The sequence below is a fragment of the Eretmochelys imbricata genome, chromosome 2 (genome assembly GCF_965152235.1).
Source record: "Eretmochelys imbricata isolate rEreImb1 chromosome 2, rEreImb1.hap1, whole genome shotgun sequence".
NCBI classification, from domain to species: domain Eukaryota; kingdom Metazoa; phylum Chordata; order Testudines; family Cheloniidae; genus Eretmochelys; species Eretmochelys imbricata.
Genome location: NC_135573.1, coordinates 172,589,288 through 172,605,197, shown reverse-complemented (window position 1 = coordinate 172,605,197; position 15,910 = coordinate 172,589,288). Strand labels below are relative to the sequence as shown.

The following is a 15,910-nucleotide window of genomic DNA, read 5'->3' as shown; positions in this document are numbered from 1 at the left end:
AGTTTTAAGTATGTTACTTTAGTGCTTTCCTGAATTGGGGCCCCAGATAAGTTGCATGATTCTCAGAAGTGCTGAACACCCAATGTCAGTCCTGTAACCTATGGGTGCTGTGGGTTTTCAAAACCTTTAGAAATCAGACTACTTATTTAGTTGCATAAATAGTGACAGGGATAGATGAGAATCCCTCTTCTTTTTTTGGTATGAAATTATATTACAGTGAGATCCACAGATGTAGTATTGTTATTCACTAGTGCGTCATCAAGAGTCTATTGCAGGCTCGTTTAATTCGATGGTTCTTTTGATTTCCAGTTCTAAGAATGACTATAAAAATAGAAGTGACCTTTGTTTTCAGTAGAATTACTTACACTGCCTCACCTCTGCAAAAACAAAATCAATTTTGTTCTAATTAAACCAACATGGATTTTTATGTTCCTTGCAAAAGCTTTTTTGCTCTTCTTCCTCAGCCTGATTTAGCATGAAAACTTGGGTTTTGTTGATGATACTATTATTAACCATGTCCATTCCGGTGATGTCTAGGCATTAACTAAGATTGAGCTTCCATTGTAGTAGGTGCTTTACAAACGCAGAGTAGCAGAGAGCCCATGCCATGGCAACCTTACTATCTAAGTAGACCAGACAGACAAAAGGTAGGCAAAAGAGATATAATACAAGCAGAATGGTCAGTGTTAGAGCTGGGCAGGAAATTGTTTTCCTGTCACACTTAAACTATTCTGTGTCGGGGTGAACCTGAGACTTTTCAAAGCTTTTTTGCAAAGAGAGAGAGACAGACCCACCCACCCCAGATTATCCAAGAACCAGGTGGTCCCAAGTGAGTGCCACCATCACCACACTATTCTGGAACAGGTCCCTCTCAGCCTCTCCTGTTGAAGTTGTTACACTTTGTATAAATAAATATTTATTAGAGCAGGGACTTGAACCAGAAATTCCCACATCAGTGCCCTAACCACTGGATTACAGAGTCAGTCTCTCTCTCTAGCCCAATAAATATTGAATGATTTATTTAAAAAATGGAACAGCTCCAACAAGAGTGATTGGGGCAGAGACGGACTCTGTAAGCTGGAGGTTAGAGCCCTCCCTTGGAACGTTGGTGACCTAGTCCCTGTCCCTGTCCCTAATCAGGGTCCTGGGTCTTCCACATGCCAGATGTATTCCTTAATCACCAAGTTCTTGGCTGTTCTGGGTTTGATCTTGCTCTCTCTCTCTTTCTGACCAGAAATGACATCCTGGACCTGAGACACCTTCCCAACTGAAGTTTCATTTTACTGGTACATCAGCAAATCAGCATTTTCTTACAAAAAATCTGTTTTGTTGAAAAATTCCCAACCAGCTCTAATCAATGTTATGACAGCAAGTTTAATGTTGCTTCCACTATTGGCGGGGAGGTGGAGGAGGAGGGAGGGAGGAAGGAGGGGTTAGCTAGGAGGAAATTGGCTAAATAGAAAGTCAAAGGAAAGGGAGAGGAGTGATGAGAACAGAGTGGGTGAAAAGGAGGGGAGAAAGTATGAAGGGCAGGTGTGGACTGAGGCTGAGGTGAAGAGACTGTGCAAGAGGGGACAAGGAGTGGGTTGGAGCAAGCAGCCAATCAGTGCAGGTCAAAGAAAATCCAGTCAAAACCATAGAGAATATCAGTGTACATCAGTCCCTGTTTAAACTGTTTCCACAGCTGCTCTCCTGACTTCAGTCTCTGCCTGGCTCCTCTTTGCCGTTTCTTTCCCCAAGGCTACATTGTGGGGGAGAGAGAAAAGATGCTGCATAGGTGTTCATGCTTGGATGATGGAGGGAAGGGCCTCTCCCTTGCACAGTTCTTGGCCTGGAGGGTGCTGGGGGGAAGGGTGTGTCCAAGGCTGAACCCCATTTTACCCCTGTCTCTCCCCCACCAATGCAGCAGGTTAACCAGCTTAACCAGCTTCTCCTGCTGCTCTGCTTGCTTCAGTCTCAATGCATAAGCTAAATATGAAGGGAGTATTTTTTTTATTTAAACTGTGTGCTTTAGACCAGCACTGTGTTAAGCCTGAAGATGAGTAAAAATCTATTTTTATAAAAATAATGAACGAACTCTTGATAAAACGTTAGCAGCGGGATATAGGCTTTGCAAAACAATCCGTTCTGAGTTACCTCTCTTTTGAGAATATGTATTCAGTTTATAGTTCTGTTCATTTGGAAAAGGTTTTAAAAGGCAGTTGTTTTTCCAGCAGCGGTGATGCCTGGATGTGGGTAGGAAAAAATGTAAATGTAGACTTATAAATGTAAATTTAAAGTTAATTTACAATATAGGGTAAAGATCATAATGCAAAGCCCAAGCTGTCTAACTTGAGAAGCTTCCACTGTTAGTCTTCTAGCATACTGTTAATAATTTTGCAATAAGAACAAAAGTCTCAACATAAATGCACGGTATATATTTGACTTTCAGACTTCAGTGCTGGATGAGTACTTCAGCAATTGATTCTGAACCTAGTCCATAGAAAAGGATCCATTTCTCTTTGAAAAATATGAATCTCGTTATTGTAGCAAACTTCAGATGAGTTCTAACTCTTTTCCCAGCTCTAGTAGACCATCTAAGTGAACTGGACTTTACATAAAAGAGTAGTTTCCTGATGATGTACAGTCATGGAGGGAAATAATAATCCAGTTTAGATTAAGTTGAATATCTCAGTAGAGAAAAGATCAGATCGGCTAACTGACAGAGAAACATGAAGGGAGTTATACCCTAGAATTATATGCTTCTTCCACAAGTAATCCTTTACACTGTTAGCATTTAGGAATACATTATCTCATTCCTCTGTAAGGGATTTGCATGCATTCACACCCATTAGTAATTGTGGGAGTTACATATGCAACTCTCCCATGCATTAGAGGCAAGAGAGATTTAACGGTTCAAGACAGAATGTCAATCAGTTGTGAAAGCCGAGGCATCTTTGTCCTGAGGAAAATCTCAGTTTGTCACAGTAATAAAGCAACAAGAACTCTTAAATGCATGATACGTGTGCCATGGACTGCTGATTAATTCACTAGGTACTAGGACAAAACACTTAGAATGCTGCCTTGTGTACCTGGTATGTCACCATTGAAGTGCCATCACAGAATGTCAGCTCTTCAGAGACACTGTGGTGCTCTGTGTCCATGCAGGACTAACTTGTCTGCACAGGAGTAGTTACTTCCAGTTAATTGGCAGTCAATTAGTTCAATGTAGTTAACATATTTGCAAAGGCTAGTCTGGATACTCTGCAAATTTTTGTTCCAGGATACAAAATTTGTGATTTACCCTAGGGCTCAACCTCGCGGATTCTGTAACAAATGTTTGGGGATGTTCAAACTAACGTTTACAAATGTATTAATTAACTTGGGTAAAATTTCAGTCAATTAAAGCCTCAAGGTGAAAATCTCTAGGCAAGCCCACTGGGACTCGCTTACAGTAAAGCAGTGAAGATCGTCCTTACCCTTTATCAGTTAGGTGTTTTTCATGCTCCTCATTCATGCTGTGAATTAAAAGCTTCAATAACTCTTTGAAACAGTGAAGTCCCTAAACTCTTGAATATAATGTTGTGTGATATATTATATGTTCCAGATGTGTGTTACAATGATACTGTAACACTGGGATTGTAATAAAGACAGACACTGGTCTTTAACATGTTCAGAATAAACACTTTTATTTTTTTAGACTCAGGGTGTCTTACATAGTTAGAACTTCTGTGCTGATGACAGCTAAATAGTAAATCTGGTAATTATACTGCCCTCTAGAGGCGGGATGCCAGGCCGTATAACTTTCTGGCACTATGTATAATGTCAATCTGATACGTGGATTGCATCTGTAAAAACTTCCAATTTGAATACTATAATGCCACAGAAGCTGCTTACTTTTAAATTTGTATCTGGCATGGGAGCACTGTGTACTAGCACATAGGAGATATGTAAGTGAGGGGAATCATGCTCTTCCCATGATAGGTGTCTGTCTGCTATAGAAGAAAGTCAATGATATTTTAGGATTTATTTTTCTTAAAAAAAAAAATTAAAAAAATTTAAAAAATTTTAAAAAATCATTTTTGCTCCTCAGGGGATTAGTAATGACATGCAAAGTTTGTCACTGTTAGGTCACCATATGTAATTCATCCCTGGTCAGTAATCTTTACATCTAAACATATGTGCTTATTTCATCATCATAACCTGCCTCTCATGCATTTTAACATGCAAAACGCCCCACACATTTACTTCAGTTGAAGTCTCATAAATAGAATGAAGCTCATACTCAGAAACCACACATTTCTAGCACTATTTATGGATGTAGAAAAGTTTAAACACTGTATTTAAGTTTGGGGTTTTGTGCTGTTTGTTTTTGTTTTAGGGAAACTTAAGTTTTTCGTGTGTGGAACCACATACGGTGCCTGTCTTTTTCAATGCTACCAGTTACCTGGAAGTGCTTGGTCGCCTGAATCAGGACCTGCTTTCAGTCAATTTCCAGTTTCGGACCTGGAACCCCAATGGACTTCTCCTGTTCAGCAACTTTGCCGATGGATTGGGTAATGTCGAGATTGACCTGACTGAAGGCAAGGTCAGTGTTCACATCAATGTCACCCAGGTGAAGAAGAACCGAATAGACATCTCATCAGGTAAGCAGATTTTCAGGGTTTCAGGTTTATTGTAAGTCTCACAACAACCACAGTGAGTTCAAAATTGAAAGAGTTTTATCCCTTGGACTTAAGTTCCAAATTTAACAACATTTTTTATTGTAGATTAATGAAATCCTTTATTTTATGCTTTGATGAACGAGAGGTGGAAGATGTGAAAATGGTATTTTCTTTTATAACTTCCTCTCATATCATCCTTAGTATTCTCTACCTCATTTTGTTTTGAATAGTTGTGCTAAGCAAACATTTATAGTTGGTCTAAGGACATTTCTCAAGTATTAAAGTATGGTTATGCTACATTTTTCCTTTCTAATGGTTATTGAGTTTTCTGTCTTTTTATCCCTTGCTCCATTATCAAAGCAGCATTTATTTTTCCTCCCTCTCAAAGGGCAGACAGCATAGCCATTTCAAAGGTTGCTGTCAGTCTGATCTGTCAGTATGGAGATTGGAACCTCTCATGTTCATTCAACCTTCTACCTCTTCATTTCCCCAGAGACCATCAGTGGGTACATCTATAGTGGGGAAAATAATACATTTGAACTAATATGGTGAAAGATACTATTTTTATCTTAGCGTGGATGAGGGCAGTCATGTTTAAAAAAAACATGGTTAACCTTAGAGTTGGGTTAGATTTGAAAAGTAATTATCCAATGGTAAATCATGACCAGCTAGTGTACTTTTAAACATGGTTGTCTTTGTCCATCCTAAAGGCAGTATTGTGGGCAACATTGTGTTAGTTAAGCTATGTCAGTCAACATATTTTCTGATGTGATGCATTTTCCCAGTAAAGATATGCCCAACAGTGTACCTGATCATTGTCATGGTGAGCTAGGTTACCCAAGTTTGCTTTCAAACCCAAGTGCTCTGTATGTCAGTGTGATACATTTTCTAGAATTGAGGTCAGGCTAATGCCAGATATGATATATAGCTATTAATTCACCAAGAACTTCATAGACTTAAATTTGAACTTTTTCGGGGGGAGAAGGGTGGGTCATATACTTTAATCTTCACCTAACATTTCTGTTCTATCAGTGTTCGGAGGTTAGCATAATGGGGAAAAAAAGAAACCACTTTTCATAGATAACCTATCTGAAGTGTACTAGCTGAATATTCATGCTGTACACAATTAATAATTTTAAAAGGGAGCTTTGAGGAAGTGTAAAACAAGAAAAATGCTTTGTATTTTTTTTAAATAAAAGTATTTATCATGTGGATGAATCAGGACAGTAACCATTTATTTGATAGGTTTCAGAGCAGCAGCCGTGTTAGTCTGTATTCGCAAAAAGAAAAGGAGTACTTGTGGCACAAGTACTGCTTTTCTTTTTGCGAATTTATCTGATGTGTGGAAATATTTTTATGAGTTCTTTTCTTTCTTTTCAGCTCACTAAGGCATAAAAAAAAGCTGAATAAAACTTTTGCTACAAATCTAAAATTAGAGGAGTGTGTAACCTGTTTAGAAGTAGAACTGAATATAATATAATAGTCATAGCACCATTTAAAAAAAATCTAAATGTATTTCGTTCTGAGTTGGTGGAATTGGAACATTTTATGAAATATGTCAGTGATGTTTTATGTTATTTTTACTATTAGATTTGGTGGTTAGGTATTGTTTGCTGTTGTTTTAGCTTGGCAATATTAACACTGTAGATTTTATTTTATTTTCCTGTGTATTTACAATGTGCAAATGATAAGAGTCAGTAGTGCTCTGGATCTAGTGCAGGGAATGGAGAGGGAATATTTTGGCTCATGTGCTGGCACCTCTTAACAATAAGTACCTTGCCCCTCCACCTGCTTGCTCTCTTGCTCTGCTGCCCCAAAGTCTGGTTTAAAGACAGTTTCTTCCTGATGCCATAGGGGGCTGTCAGTATACTTTTGCATTGCATTTTGAATCATCATAAATTTGTTCTGGAAGTAGATTTCACAATCTGTTCAGCAAAATATTTGGAGTCCTTAAAATTTCACCAAGTTGCCATTAATTTGCCTGAAGCTTGACTTGGAGTGAAACCATATAAAACATCAGTTAACATTTTGTGAAGCAGACTCGCGTGAAGAGGAATCAAAAATGTTTGCACAAACCTCTGCCAAAATAAGCCACTGGATTTTACACAGCTGTAACCTAACATCAAGACACATGACTTCTTCCTCCAAAAGAAATCCTTCCAATCTGCCTGGATGGTTTAATCGATAGTCCAGGAATCACATACAGCCATTTCATTTTATGACTGTGTTTACTATTCTTGGTCCTTGCTTCCATTGGTGCTGTATATTATGGTTATGGGTGCCTTATGGTGCTCAATAATATTAATAATATGCTTGGTAGTACATTTTTGTCTTTAGACGCATTTGTGTTTGGATAGTCATCCTGCATGTCTTTTGATCCATTTTACTTCCTTATTGTCGCTTGAGAATCAGTGTGCTTGAATTGTGTATGCATATGAGGGTAAGTAGAAGACTCTAGTTCTCTGTCAAAACTGATGACTTGCTAATTAATTTCCCATCCTTCTAAATGATTACTTGATACTCCAAATTCTCTTATTAAAACATTGTGCCTCTGTTGTACAGTGCCTTGTGATGTCTGGTAAGATTCAGATGATATATCAGCTGAAGTTTTTGTTGTCATCTTGGCAGAGCTTTCATATTTAATTAGATTGAATATGTTGTCTATGTACAGACAGGCAGCTCTTATTTTACATATTTTCATGGTATTTTATAGAACATTTGCTGAGTCATTTGCATTTCTAGCAGCCTCATAGCACCTATACCCATATTTATTGCTACCTATTGATGTCAGTGAGATGAATGGTTTACAGGTCATTGTAAAAGATACTAGGTACAACTGCAAAGTTTAGAGGCAATAGAATCAAGTAATCATCAAGGAGAATAAATTGACTGTGGTAAGAAAAGTGAGCACTGCTGTTAATTTGAGGGCTCTAAAGGAGGTTTATTGTTTGTCTTTAATGGCAATTCTGCTGCTCCTATTGTCATTTTATATAATGCTGCAGTGCTATATTCATCCAGAATTCTGTAAAGTAGTTTAATTTAAATCCTCACTATATTGCTGATCAATTGCCTTTACTTCTTCCCTGAGGTAATAGGGTACAATCATGAACTTTCTTTCCTCAGCTTAAAATGTGTTTTCCATTAGCAGAACTTGACTGCTCAAGTATTTACAGAAAGCAAATGCAAAAGGGTTTATGGAAAATTCATTTTCAAATATGAGGGCATACTTTGGGAAAATCTGTTATGGTATTTTCAGGCCCCAGCAATAAATATTACATTTTGAGGGTGTTTTGCGTATATTAAAATGTTGTGTATTAGAGATTCTTTTGACCAAATTCCAACCTCTTGAGGTTTGAAGTCTGTTGAACATTCTTCCTTTCACTGTTTGGGAAGGAAGCTACATTAATGCAATTTTGTTCAAAAACAATGTGCCTTCTGCACAGTTGGACAGATATAATGAATGAGATGGACTGTGTCAGAAGCAGTGAAGACAGGAGAAAGCAAGGGATGAGCAGAGATTGGGTGAGAGAGGATGTCCAGAATTAACATTATGACCTTCAGCTGCGATTGTGACGCTAACTAGCAACGTTGTTTGGGGTGATATCTTATATTAAACGATAAACATTCAAAAGTAAAAAGCTAGTGGTGGTCGTGGTACATGTAGGTACCAATAACAGGGAAGGATAGGAGAGAGGTCCTAGAGGCCAAATTTAGGTTGCTAGGTAAGAGATTGAAGTCCAAGACCTCCATGGTAGCAGGTGTAGGAAGGAGGGGTTTAGATTTATTAGAAACTGGGGAAACTTTTGGGAAAGGGGGAGCCTATATAACAGTGGTGGGCAACCTGCGGCCCAGAAGGGTAAGCTAATTGTGGGTTGCGAGACATTTTGCAGACATTGACCATCCACAGGCATGGCCTCCCACAGCTTCCAGGGGCCACGGTTCTCCATTCCCAGCCAATGGGAGCTGCATGAAGCAGTGGCCAGCATGTCCCTGCAGTCCGTACCACTTTCCAAAGCTCTCATTTGCCAGGAACGGCAAACCGCAGCCGTTTCCCAGCCAATGGGAGCTGCAGGGGCCATGCCTGTGGATGGTCAATGTCCGCAAAATATATCGCGGCCCACAATCAGCTTACCCTGATGGGCCGCATGCGGCCCACGGGGCGCAGGTTGCCAGACACTGCTATACAGGAAGGATGATTTCCACCTAAACCAAAATGGAACCATATTGCTAGCACTTAACAGAACAGGTCATGCTGATGGGGGAGTGGCATTATATATGAAAGAAAGTGTAGAATCAAATGAAGTAAAAATCTTAAATGAACCAAACTACCATAGAATCTGTATGGATAGTAATTCCATGCTCAATAATTAATAATAATTAATAATATCGCAGTAGGGATATATTGCCAACCACCTGACCAGGATGGTGATAGAGACTGTGAAATGCTCAGGGAGATTAGAGAGTCTATTACAATAAAAACTCAATAATAATGGGGGATTTCAACTATCCCCATATTGACTGGGTACATGTCATCTCAGGACGGGATGCAGAGGTAAAATTTCTTGACACCTTAAATGACTGCTTCTTGGAGTAGCTAGTCCTGGAGCCCACAAGAGGAGAGGCAATTCCTGATTTAGTCCTAAGTGGAGCACAGGATCAGGTACAAGAAGTGATTATAGCTGGACAGCTTGGTAATAGTGACCATAATATAATTAAATGTAACATCCCTGTGGCGGGGAAAACACCACAGCAGCCCAACACTGAAGCATTTAATTTCAGAAAGGGGAACTACACAAAAATGAGGAGATCAGTTAAACAAAAATTAAAAGGTACCGCACCAAAACTAAAATCTCTGCAAACTGCATGGAAACTTTTTAAAGACACCATAATAGAGGCTCAACTTAAATGTATACCCCAAATTAAAAAACAAACAAACACAGTAAGAGAACCAAAAAAGAGCCACCGTGGCTAAACAACAAAGTAAAAGAAGCAGTGAGAGGCAAAAAGTCATCCTTTAAAAAGTGGAAGTTAAATCCTAGTGAGGAAAATAGAAAGGAGCATAAATACTGAGAAACGAAGTGTAAAATACAATTAGGAAGGCCAAAAAAGAATTAGAAATACAGCTAGCCAAAGACTCAAAAAGAAATACCAAAGAAATTTAAGTATATCAGAAGCAGGAAGCCTGCTGAACAACCTGCAGGGCCACTGGACGATCAAGATGCTGAAGGAGCACTCAAGGACGATAAGGCCATTGTGGAGAAACTAAATGAATTCTTTGCATCGGTCTTCACGGCTGAGGAAGTGAGGGAGATACCCAGACTTGAGCCATTATTCTTAGGTGACAAATCTGAGGAATTGTCCCAGATATAGGTGTCATTAGAGGAGGATTTGGAACAGATTGATAAACTAAACAGTAGTAAGTCACCAAGACCAGAAGGTATTCACCCATAATCTCTGAAGGAACTCAAATGTGAAATTGCAGGACTACTAACTGTAGTCTGTAACCTATCATTTAAATCAGCTTCTCTACCAAATGACTGGAGGATAGCTAATGTGACACCAATTTTTAAAAAGGACTCCAGAGGTGACTCTGTCAATTACAGGCCAGTAAACATGACATCAGTACTGGGCAAACTTGCTGAAACTATAGGAAAGAACAAAATTGTCAGACACATAGATGAACATAATTTGTTGGGGAAGAGTCAACATGGTTTTTCTAAAGGGAAATCATGCCTCACCAATCTACTAAAATTCTTTGAGGGGGTCAACAAGCATGTGAACAAGGGGGATCCAGTGGATATTGTGTGCTTAGATTTTCAGAAAGCCTTTGACAAGTTCCTTCACCACAAACTCTTAAGCAAAGTAAGCAGTTATGGGATAAGAGGGAAGGTTCTCTCATGGATTGGTAACTGGTTAAAAGATAGGAATCAAAGGGTAGGAATAAATGGTCAGTTTTCAGAATGGAGAGAGGTGAATAGTGGTGGGGCAGTACTGGGCCCAGACCTGGAAAAAGGGATAAACAGTGAGGTGGCAAAATTTGCAGATGATACAAAACTACTCAAGATAGTTAAGTCCCAATTTTCAGACTGTGAAGAGCTATAGAAGGATCTCTCAAAACTGGGTGACTGGGCAACAAAATGGCAGATGAAATTCAATGTTGATAAATGCAAAGTAATGCACATTGGAAAACATAATCCCAACTATACATATAAAATGATGGGGTCTAAATTAGCTGTTGCCACCCAAGAAAGAGATCTTGGAGTCATTGTGGATAGTTCTCTAAAAACATCCACTCAATGTGCAGTGGCAGTCAAAAAAGAAAACAGAAAGTTGGGAATCATTAAGAAAGGGATATATAATAAGACAGAAAATATCATATTGCCTCTATATAAATCCATGGTACACCCACATCTTGAATACTGCGTGCAGATGTGGTCGCCCCATCTCAAATAAGATATATTGGAATTGGAAAAGGTTCAGAAAAGGTCAAAAGAATTATTAGGCATATGGAACGGCTGCCATATGAGCAGAGATTAATAAGACTGGGACTTTTCAGCTTGGAAGAGGGATGTGATAGAGGTCTATAAAATCATGACTGGTGTAGAGAAAGTAAATAAAGAAGTGTTATTTACTCCTTCTCATAACACAAGAACTAGGGGCTACCAAATGAAATTAATAGGCAGCAGGTTTAAAACAAACAAAAGGAAGTATTTTTTCACACAGTACAACCTGTGGAACTCCTTGCCAGAGGATGTTGTGAAGGTCAAGACTATAACAGGGTTCAAAAAAGAACTAGATAAATTCATGGAGGATATGTCCATCAATGGCTATTAGCCAGGATGGGCAGGGATGGTGTCCCTAGCCTCTGTTTGCCAGAAGCTGGGAGTGGGTGACAAGGAATGGATTACTTGATGATTACCTGTTCTGTTCATTCCCTTTGGGACACCTGGCATTGGCCACTGTTGGAAGACAGGATACTGGGCTAGATAGAGTTTTGGTCTGACCCAGTATGGCCATTCTTATGTTCAGATAGTGTGCCATTCCCCTCTGGGTTTGTCTGGACCAGTGATCTGCTAGGTCACTCTGATCCTTGACTCTCGAAGGCAACCTTATCCTGCTCTGCTTTGAGAACCCCCACTCCTGGGCTGTTCACACACAGCTTCTGGCATGTAAGCTGCTCCCATCTACTTGCAACTGAATGACACTAGCCAATATCTCTGGTCCCAGACACAACCCTAGGAACCTCTGTCTTTCAGTTTCCAGTTATGCCTGCTGGACACAGCAAGCTTATATAACTTCATCAATTTAACAAAGAAATTGATATGTACGAGGCTTGTTATCCCAAGGGGAGTTTGACATGCTTCAAACCAAATGCACTGCTTCAGGTAGAATAAACAAACAGATTTGTTTACTACAAAGATACATTTTAAGTGATTATAAGTCAAAGCATAACAAGTCGGATTTGGTCAAATGAAGTAAAATCAAAATGCATTCTAAGCTGATCTTAACACTTTCAATGCCCTTACAAACTTAGAGGCTTCTCACCACAGGCTGGCTGATTGCTCTTCAGCCAGGATCTCCCCTTTGATCACTGCTTCAGTCACTTGGTGTGGTATCTGTAGGTGTAGGTGGAAGAGAGAGGAAGAGCATGGCAAATGTTTCTTCCTTTTATCATGTCCTTTCCTCCCTCTTGGCTTTGTTTTCCCCCACCCCCTTCAGAGTTAGGTGAGCATTACTGAGTCTCTCCAAGCAAGGTTGAGCAATTCCCCTGGTGTGGCCTGATGTTACACTAGCTGAGGATCTGGCCTAAATTACCTTCTGTTCATTTTAAAACAGCTAAAATTCAATAAACACCATGAAAGTAAAATGGTGGAAATCATTATTGACAAAATAAACACCAAAACCCAACATCATAGACTATATTTCTAGTGTTCAAATTTTCCTAAATGGAAAAGTGGCAAGCATATCAGGAGAAAAGTATCAATGACTGCTTCTTATTAGGAAGTTATCAGTGCAAGTGAGGTTAATTTCAAATCCTCCTTTTGATGTTAATTTCTGCTGCGGCAATGTTCAATTTCTAGTAATAAAACTGGTACTAAATATAATCTCTGAATTAACCAAAGATCCTTCCCCAGGGCCAGCCTTAGGCTCTGAGCAGGAACCTAGCACTCAGGCCCTGGCTCTGCAATGTCTGAGAGATTTTCCCACTCAGTTCCAATCCTAAAAGGCTCAGATCTCTGTCTGGTGCTTCTGGGGTGGTCAATTAACTGAACAAATGGGAATTAACACAAAGGAATTGTCCCAAAGCTGGATTGAGGCTCTCTTCCTTCAGAGGACACTTGCCAGACTCTGGCCTGCTGTATTAACTTAAAGGGAATATATTGGCCCAAAGTATCACGGTTTAACATGAGACTGAAACTGTCCAACATTAAACAGTTTTAAATGAGGTTTGATATCCAGAGACATCAGTTTTAGTTTCATGGCAAACACACCAAGAATCTCATGCCATATTTTAGGACTTTATTCACTAAGATACATGTGATGGGGTGTATTAGGCCTGGAGCCCCACTGTTGGAGGCCTCACGGTGCTACCATGCTTCGCCCAGAAAAGAACAGGGGATGTGGGACCTCCAAGCTGCTTAGAGCAGCTGCATGAGATGTAGCAAACCAGAAAAAGGGCTGCAGGGAGCAGTCAATCAGGCCCCAGCACGTGTTGCCAGGCATAGGGTTTGTATACTTCCCTCACACTGGTACTAAAAGTGGTGGGAAAATCACATGGATTTGCAAAAAAATGAAATCAGTGTTGAGAGTGTGTGTGTGTGTGTGTGTGATGGCAAAAGGCAGATTTTTCTGGGAAGTTATGTGGGTGTGAGAGAGAGTATGTGTGAAAAATCTCTGTTATAGCAAATGACCTACTTCCATTTACACTTTGTAAAGTGTTGGAGTTTTTTGTTTTTGTTTGCTTTGTTTTGAAGAAAGCCTTTGTGAACAAGTACAGAATTTACCAAACTTGTGAGGATTTGAGGCTCGGTTCCTAAACTTTTACTATTCTGACTAGTCCTGTTGACTTCAGTGTAATGACCTGTGTGAGTAAAAATAAGAGTACATCAGCCAGATATTCCTTAAGGCCCCCTGTGAGGTAGATAAGTATTATTATCTCAATTTTATGGATGGGGAAAGTGAAGTAGAGAGAGATGCAGGGGAATTTTTAAAGAGGGCCTATTTGGATTCACAGCACAGAATGTTAACACTCAATTTTGGATGCTGCAATATTTGAAATGGCTTCAGAGGGGGCATCTTTTTCAGTCTGGCATCTGTCTAAAACAAACAGAGTTTAAGACCCTGAGTTTTGTTAACAGTGTAGGGACTCAGTCTCGTTTTCAATTTGTAGGCTGCCTCCAATCTCTAGAAGAGAAGGTAAAGATCACCCCCTCAGTAAAGACTGCCAGCCATTCTTTCATCAGATAAAAAAATTATCAGGTGAAAAAAAAGTATTTTCCTTTTCAATTTGACCCTTTGGTTTTCTCATTAATGCTAGTAATTCATTATCAATAGTTGGGATTGGTACTTAATACATTAATGACTCAAAAGCCTTCAGGTTTGTCTGTCTGTATAACTGGTGGATAAAGCTTAGGTAACACAAATCAGGAATGCCAAATACTAAGACAATCCAAATTATTTGTAGAGGAGAGAGTATGACCAACAATTTATTGAACTATACCATTCATTCCCAGTCTCACTTAGTATAGGGACATAGATTTGAGCTACAACAATTTACATTCTCTTGTTCAATGCTAGCTAGAGGTTATGTGTGTTACTTTAGGGATTTTTCTGGCATTGCCTTTGCATCTTTATAATACACAAATAAACTGACTGTGAGAGGTCCACAAGGCATACAGTAAAAAGGATTTGGGTGAATAGATTGTAGCTCATGGCAAGCTTTATCTGACTGTGACTTTACATCATATTTCATTTCACAAAGACTCAGTGCTACCATCAAACAGACTGAGCAGTACTCTATTCTTAACACTATTTAACTGCATGCTGGTTACATGTATTATTTGGGAAGTTGTTTCCAGCGTGAAATAAGTAAAAGAAATGGAGAGGGAAGGAGAGGAGATATTCCACCCCTTTACGTCAGATTATGTCACTTTACTAACTGTTTGCTCAGCCAGGTTTCTCTTTGTCCCATGGGCTTTTAGTTTTTAGCCCCAAAAGGATCAAACAGGGCTATGGGAAATAAAAAAAACGGTTGGTCAAAAATTTACTTCCAATAAGCACTGTTGAGCTAAGAGAAGGGAAGGGGACAGATCTCCCAATATGGAAGGCAGAGGCAGCTGTCATGCAAACTCCTGATTCTGCTCTTCCCTGCACCAGAGTAAATCAGGAGTTAAGTCCATTTGGTCAACAGAGTTACTCCAATGTAAAACTGGTGTAAGTGGGAGGTGAATCTGGCTCAGTGAGAAAGAACAATAAATAAGACAGAGTGTCAATGAATAGCCTACTGAATGGGATAGGATTATGCCGGTGTGAAGTACCTAAAGCTTGTCTATATATCTAGAATACAACTAGCCAATTGACCTTTACTATACAGAGTTAACTGTAATTAATATGTGCATAGTCAGATATTGGTCAACATATACATTAGAAAGAGGAAAGACTCTCAGAGCTAAACAGTCCAGAGATTTCCTTTTCCTCCTGATTTTAAAAGGAACATGCATCTATTTATTTATTGTGGGAGGGTGGGGGGCAAATTCTGCTCTTGCTTGCATAGGGTAACTTCTGAATAACTTCCCTGAAGTCACTGTTGTCAATCCAGATTGACTTCAAATATAAGTGGAAGCACTTGGCCCTTTGGAAGATGGAAAGGGAAATGTCCTCCTTCTCTTCTTACTCTGCCTAAAAGCCTCTTCTAGTGAGATTTCTAGCTCAGGTTTGCAGACCAACAAGCTCCTTTAAACTGAGTTATAGTTCAGAAAGGTATCAAAACTTTGGAATGCTTTGATCATCCAAACCACATATCTCAATTTCACTAGCAGGGGGAAAAACCCTGGTATGTCACTAATAACCACAAATCTCACTATAGGGAAGCAATGTCAGAACACTCAAATGCTACTCCTGTGAAATTCTGTGAGAGCTTACCTCTGTTCCTTGATGACAAACCACATACCCATGGCTCAGTGAGCAAAATAACTTCCATTCCTATAGAGGAAAGGCAAAGTTTTCATGGTGGCTGATTCTGAAATAATCCCCTGATTTATCGCATG

The 15,910-nt window shown here is 39.4% G+C and overlaps 1 protein-coding gene across 1 annotated transcript in view; it reads left to right on the top strand.

Annotated features, from left to right (window-relative positions):
- The window catches only part of CNTNAP2 (contactin associated protein 2), a 1,133,690-nt gene that overhangs the window by 291,085 nt on the left and 826,695 nt on the right, over positions 1-15,910 (top strand). The window contains exon 8 of the mRNA XM_077808720.1: positions 4,361-4,625. Within this exon, the coding sequence (XP_077664846.1) occupies positions 4,361-4,625 (265 nt within the window). The remainder of the gene's footprint in view (positions 1-4,360; positions 4,626-15,910) is intronic.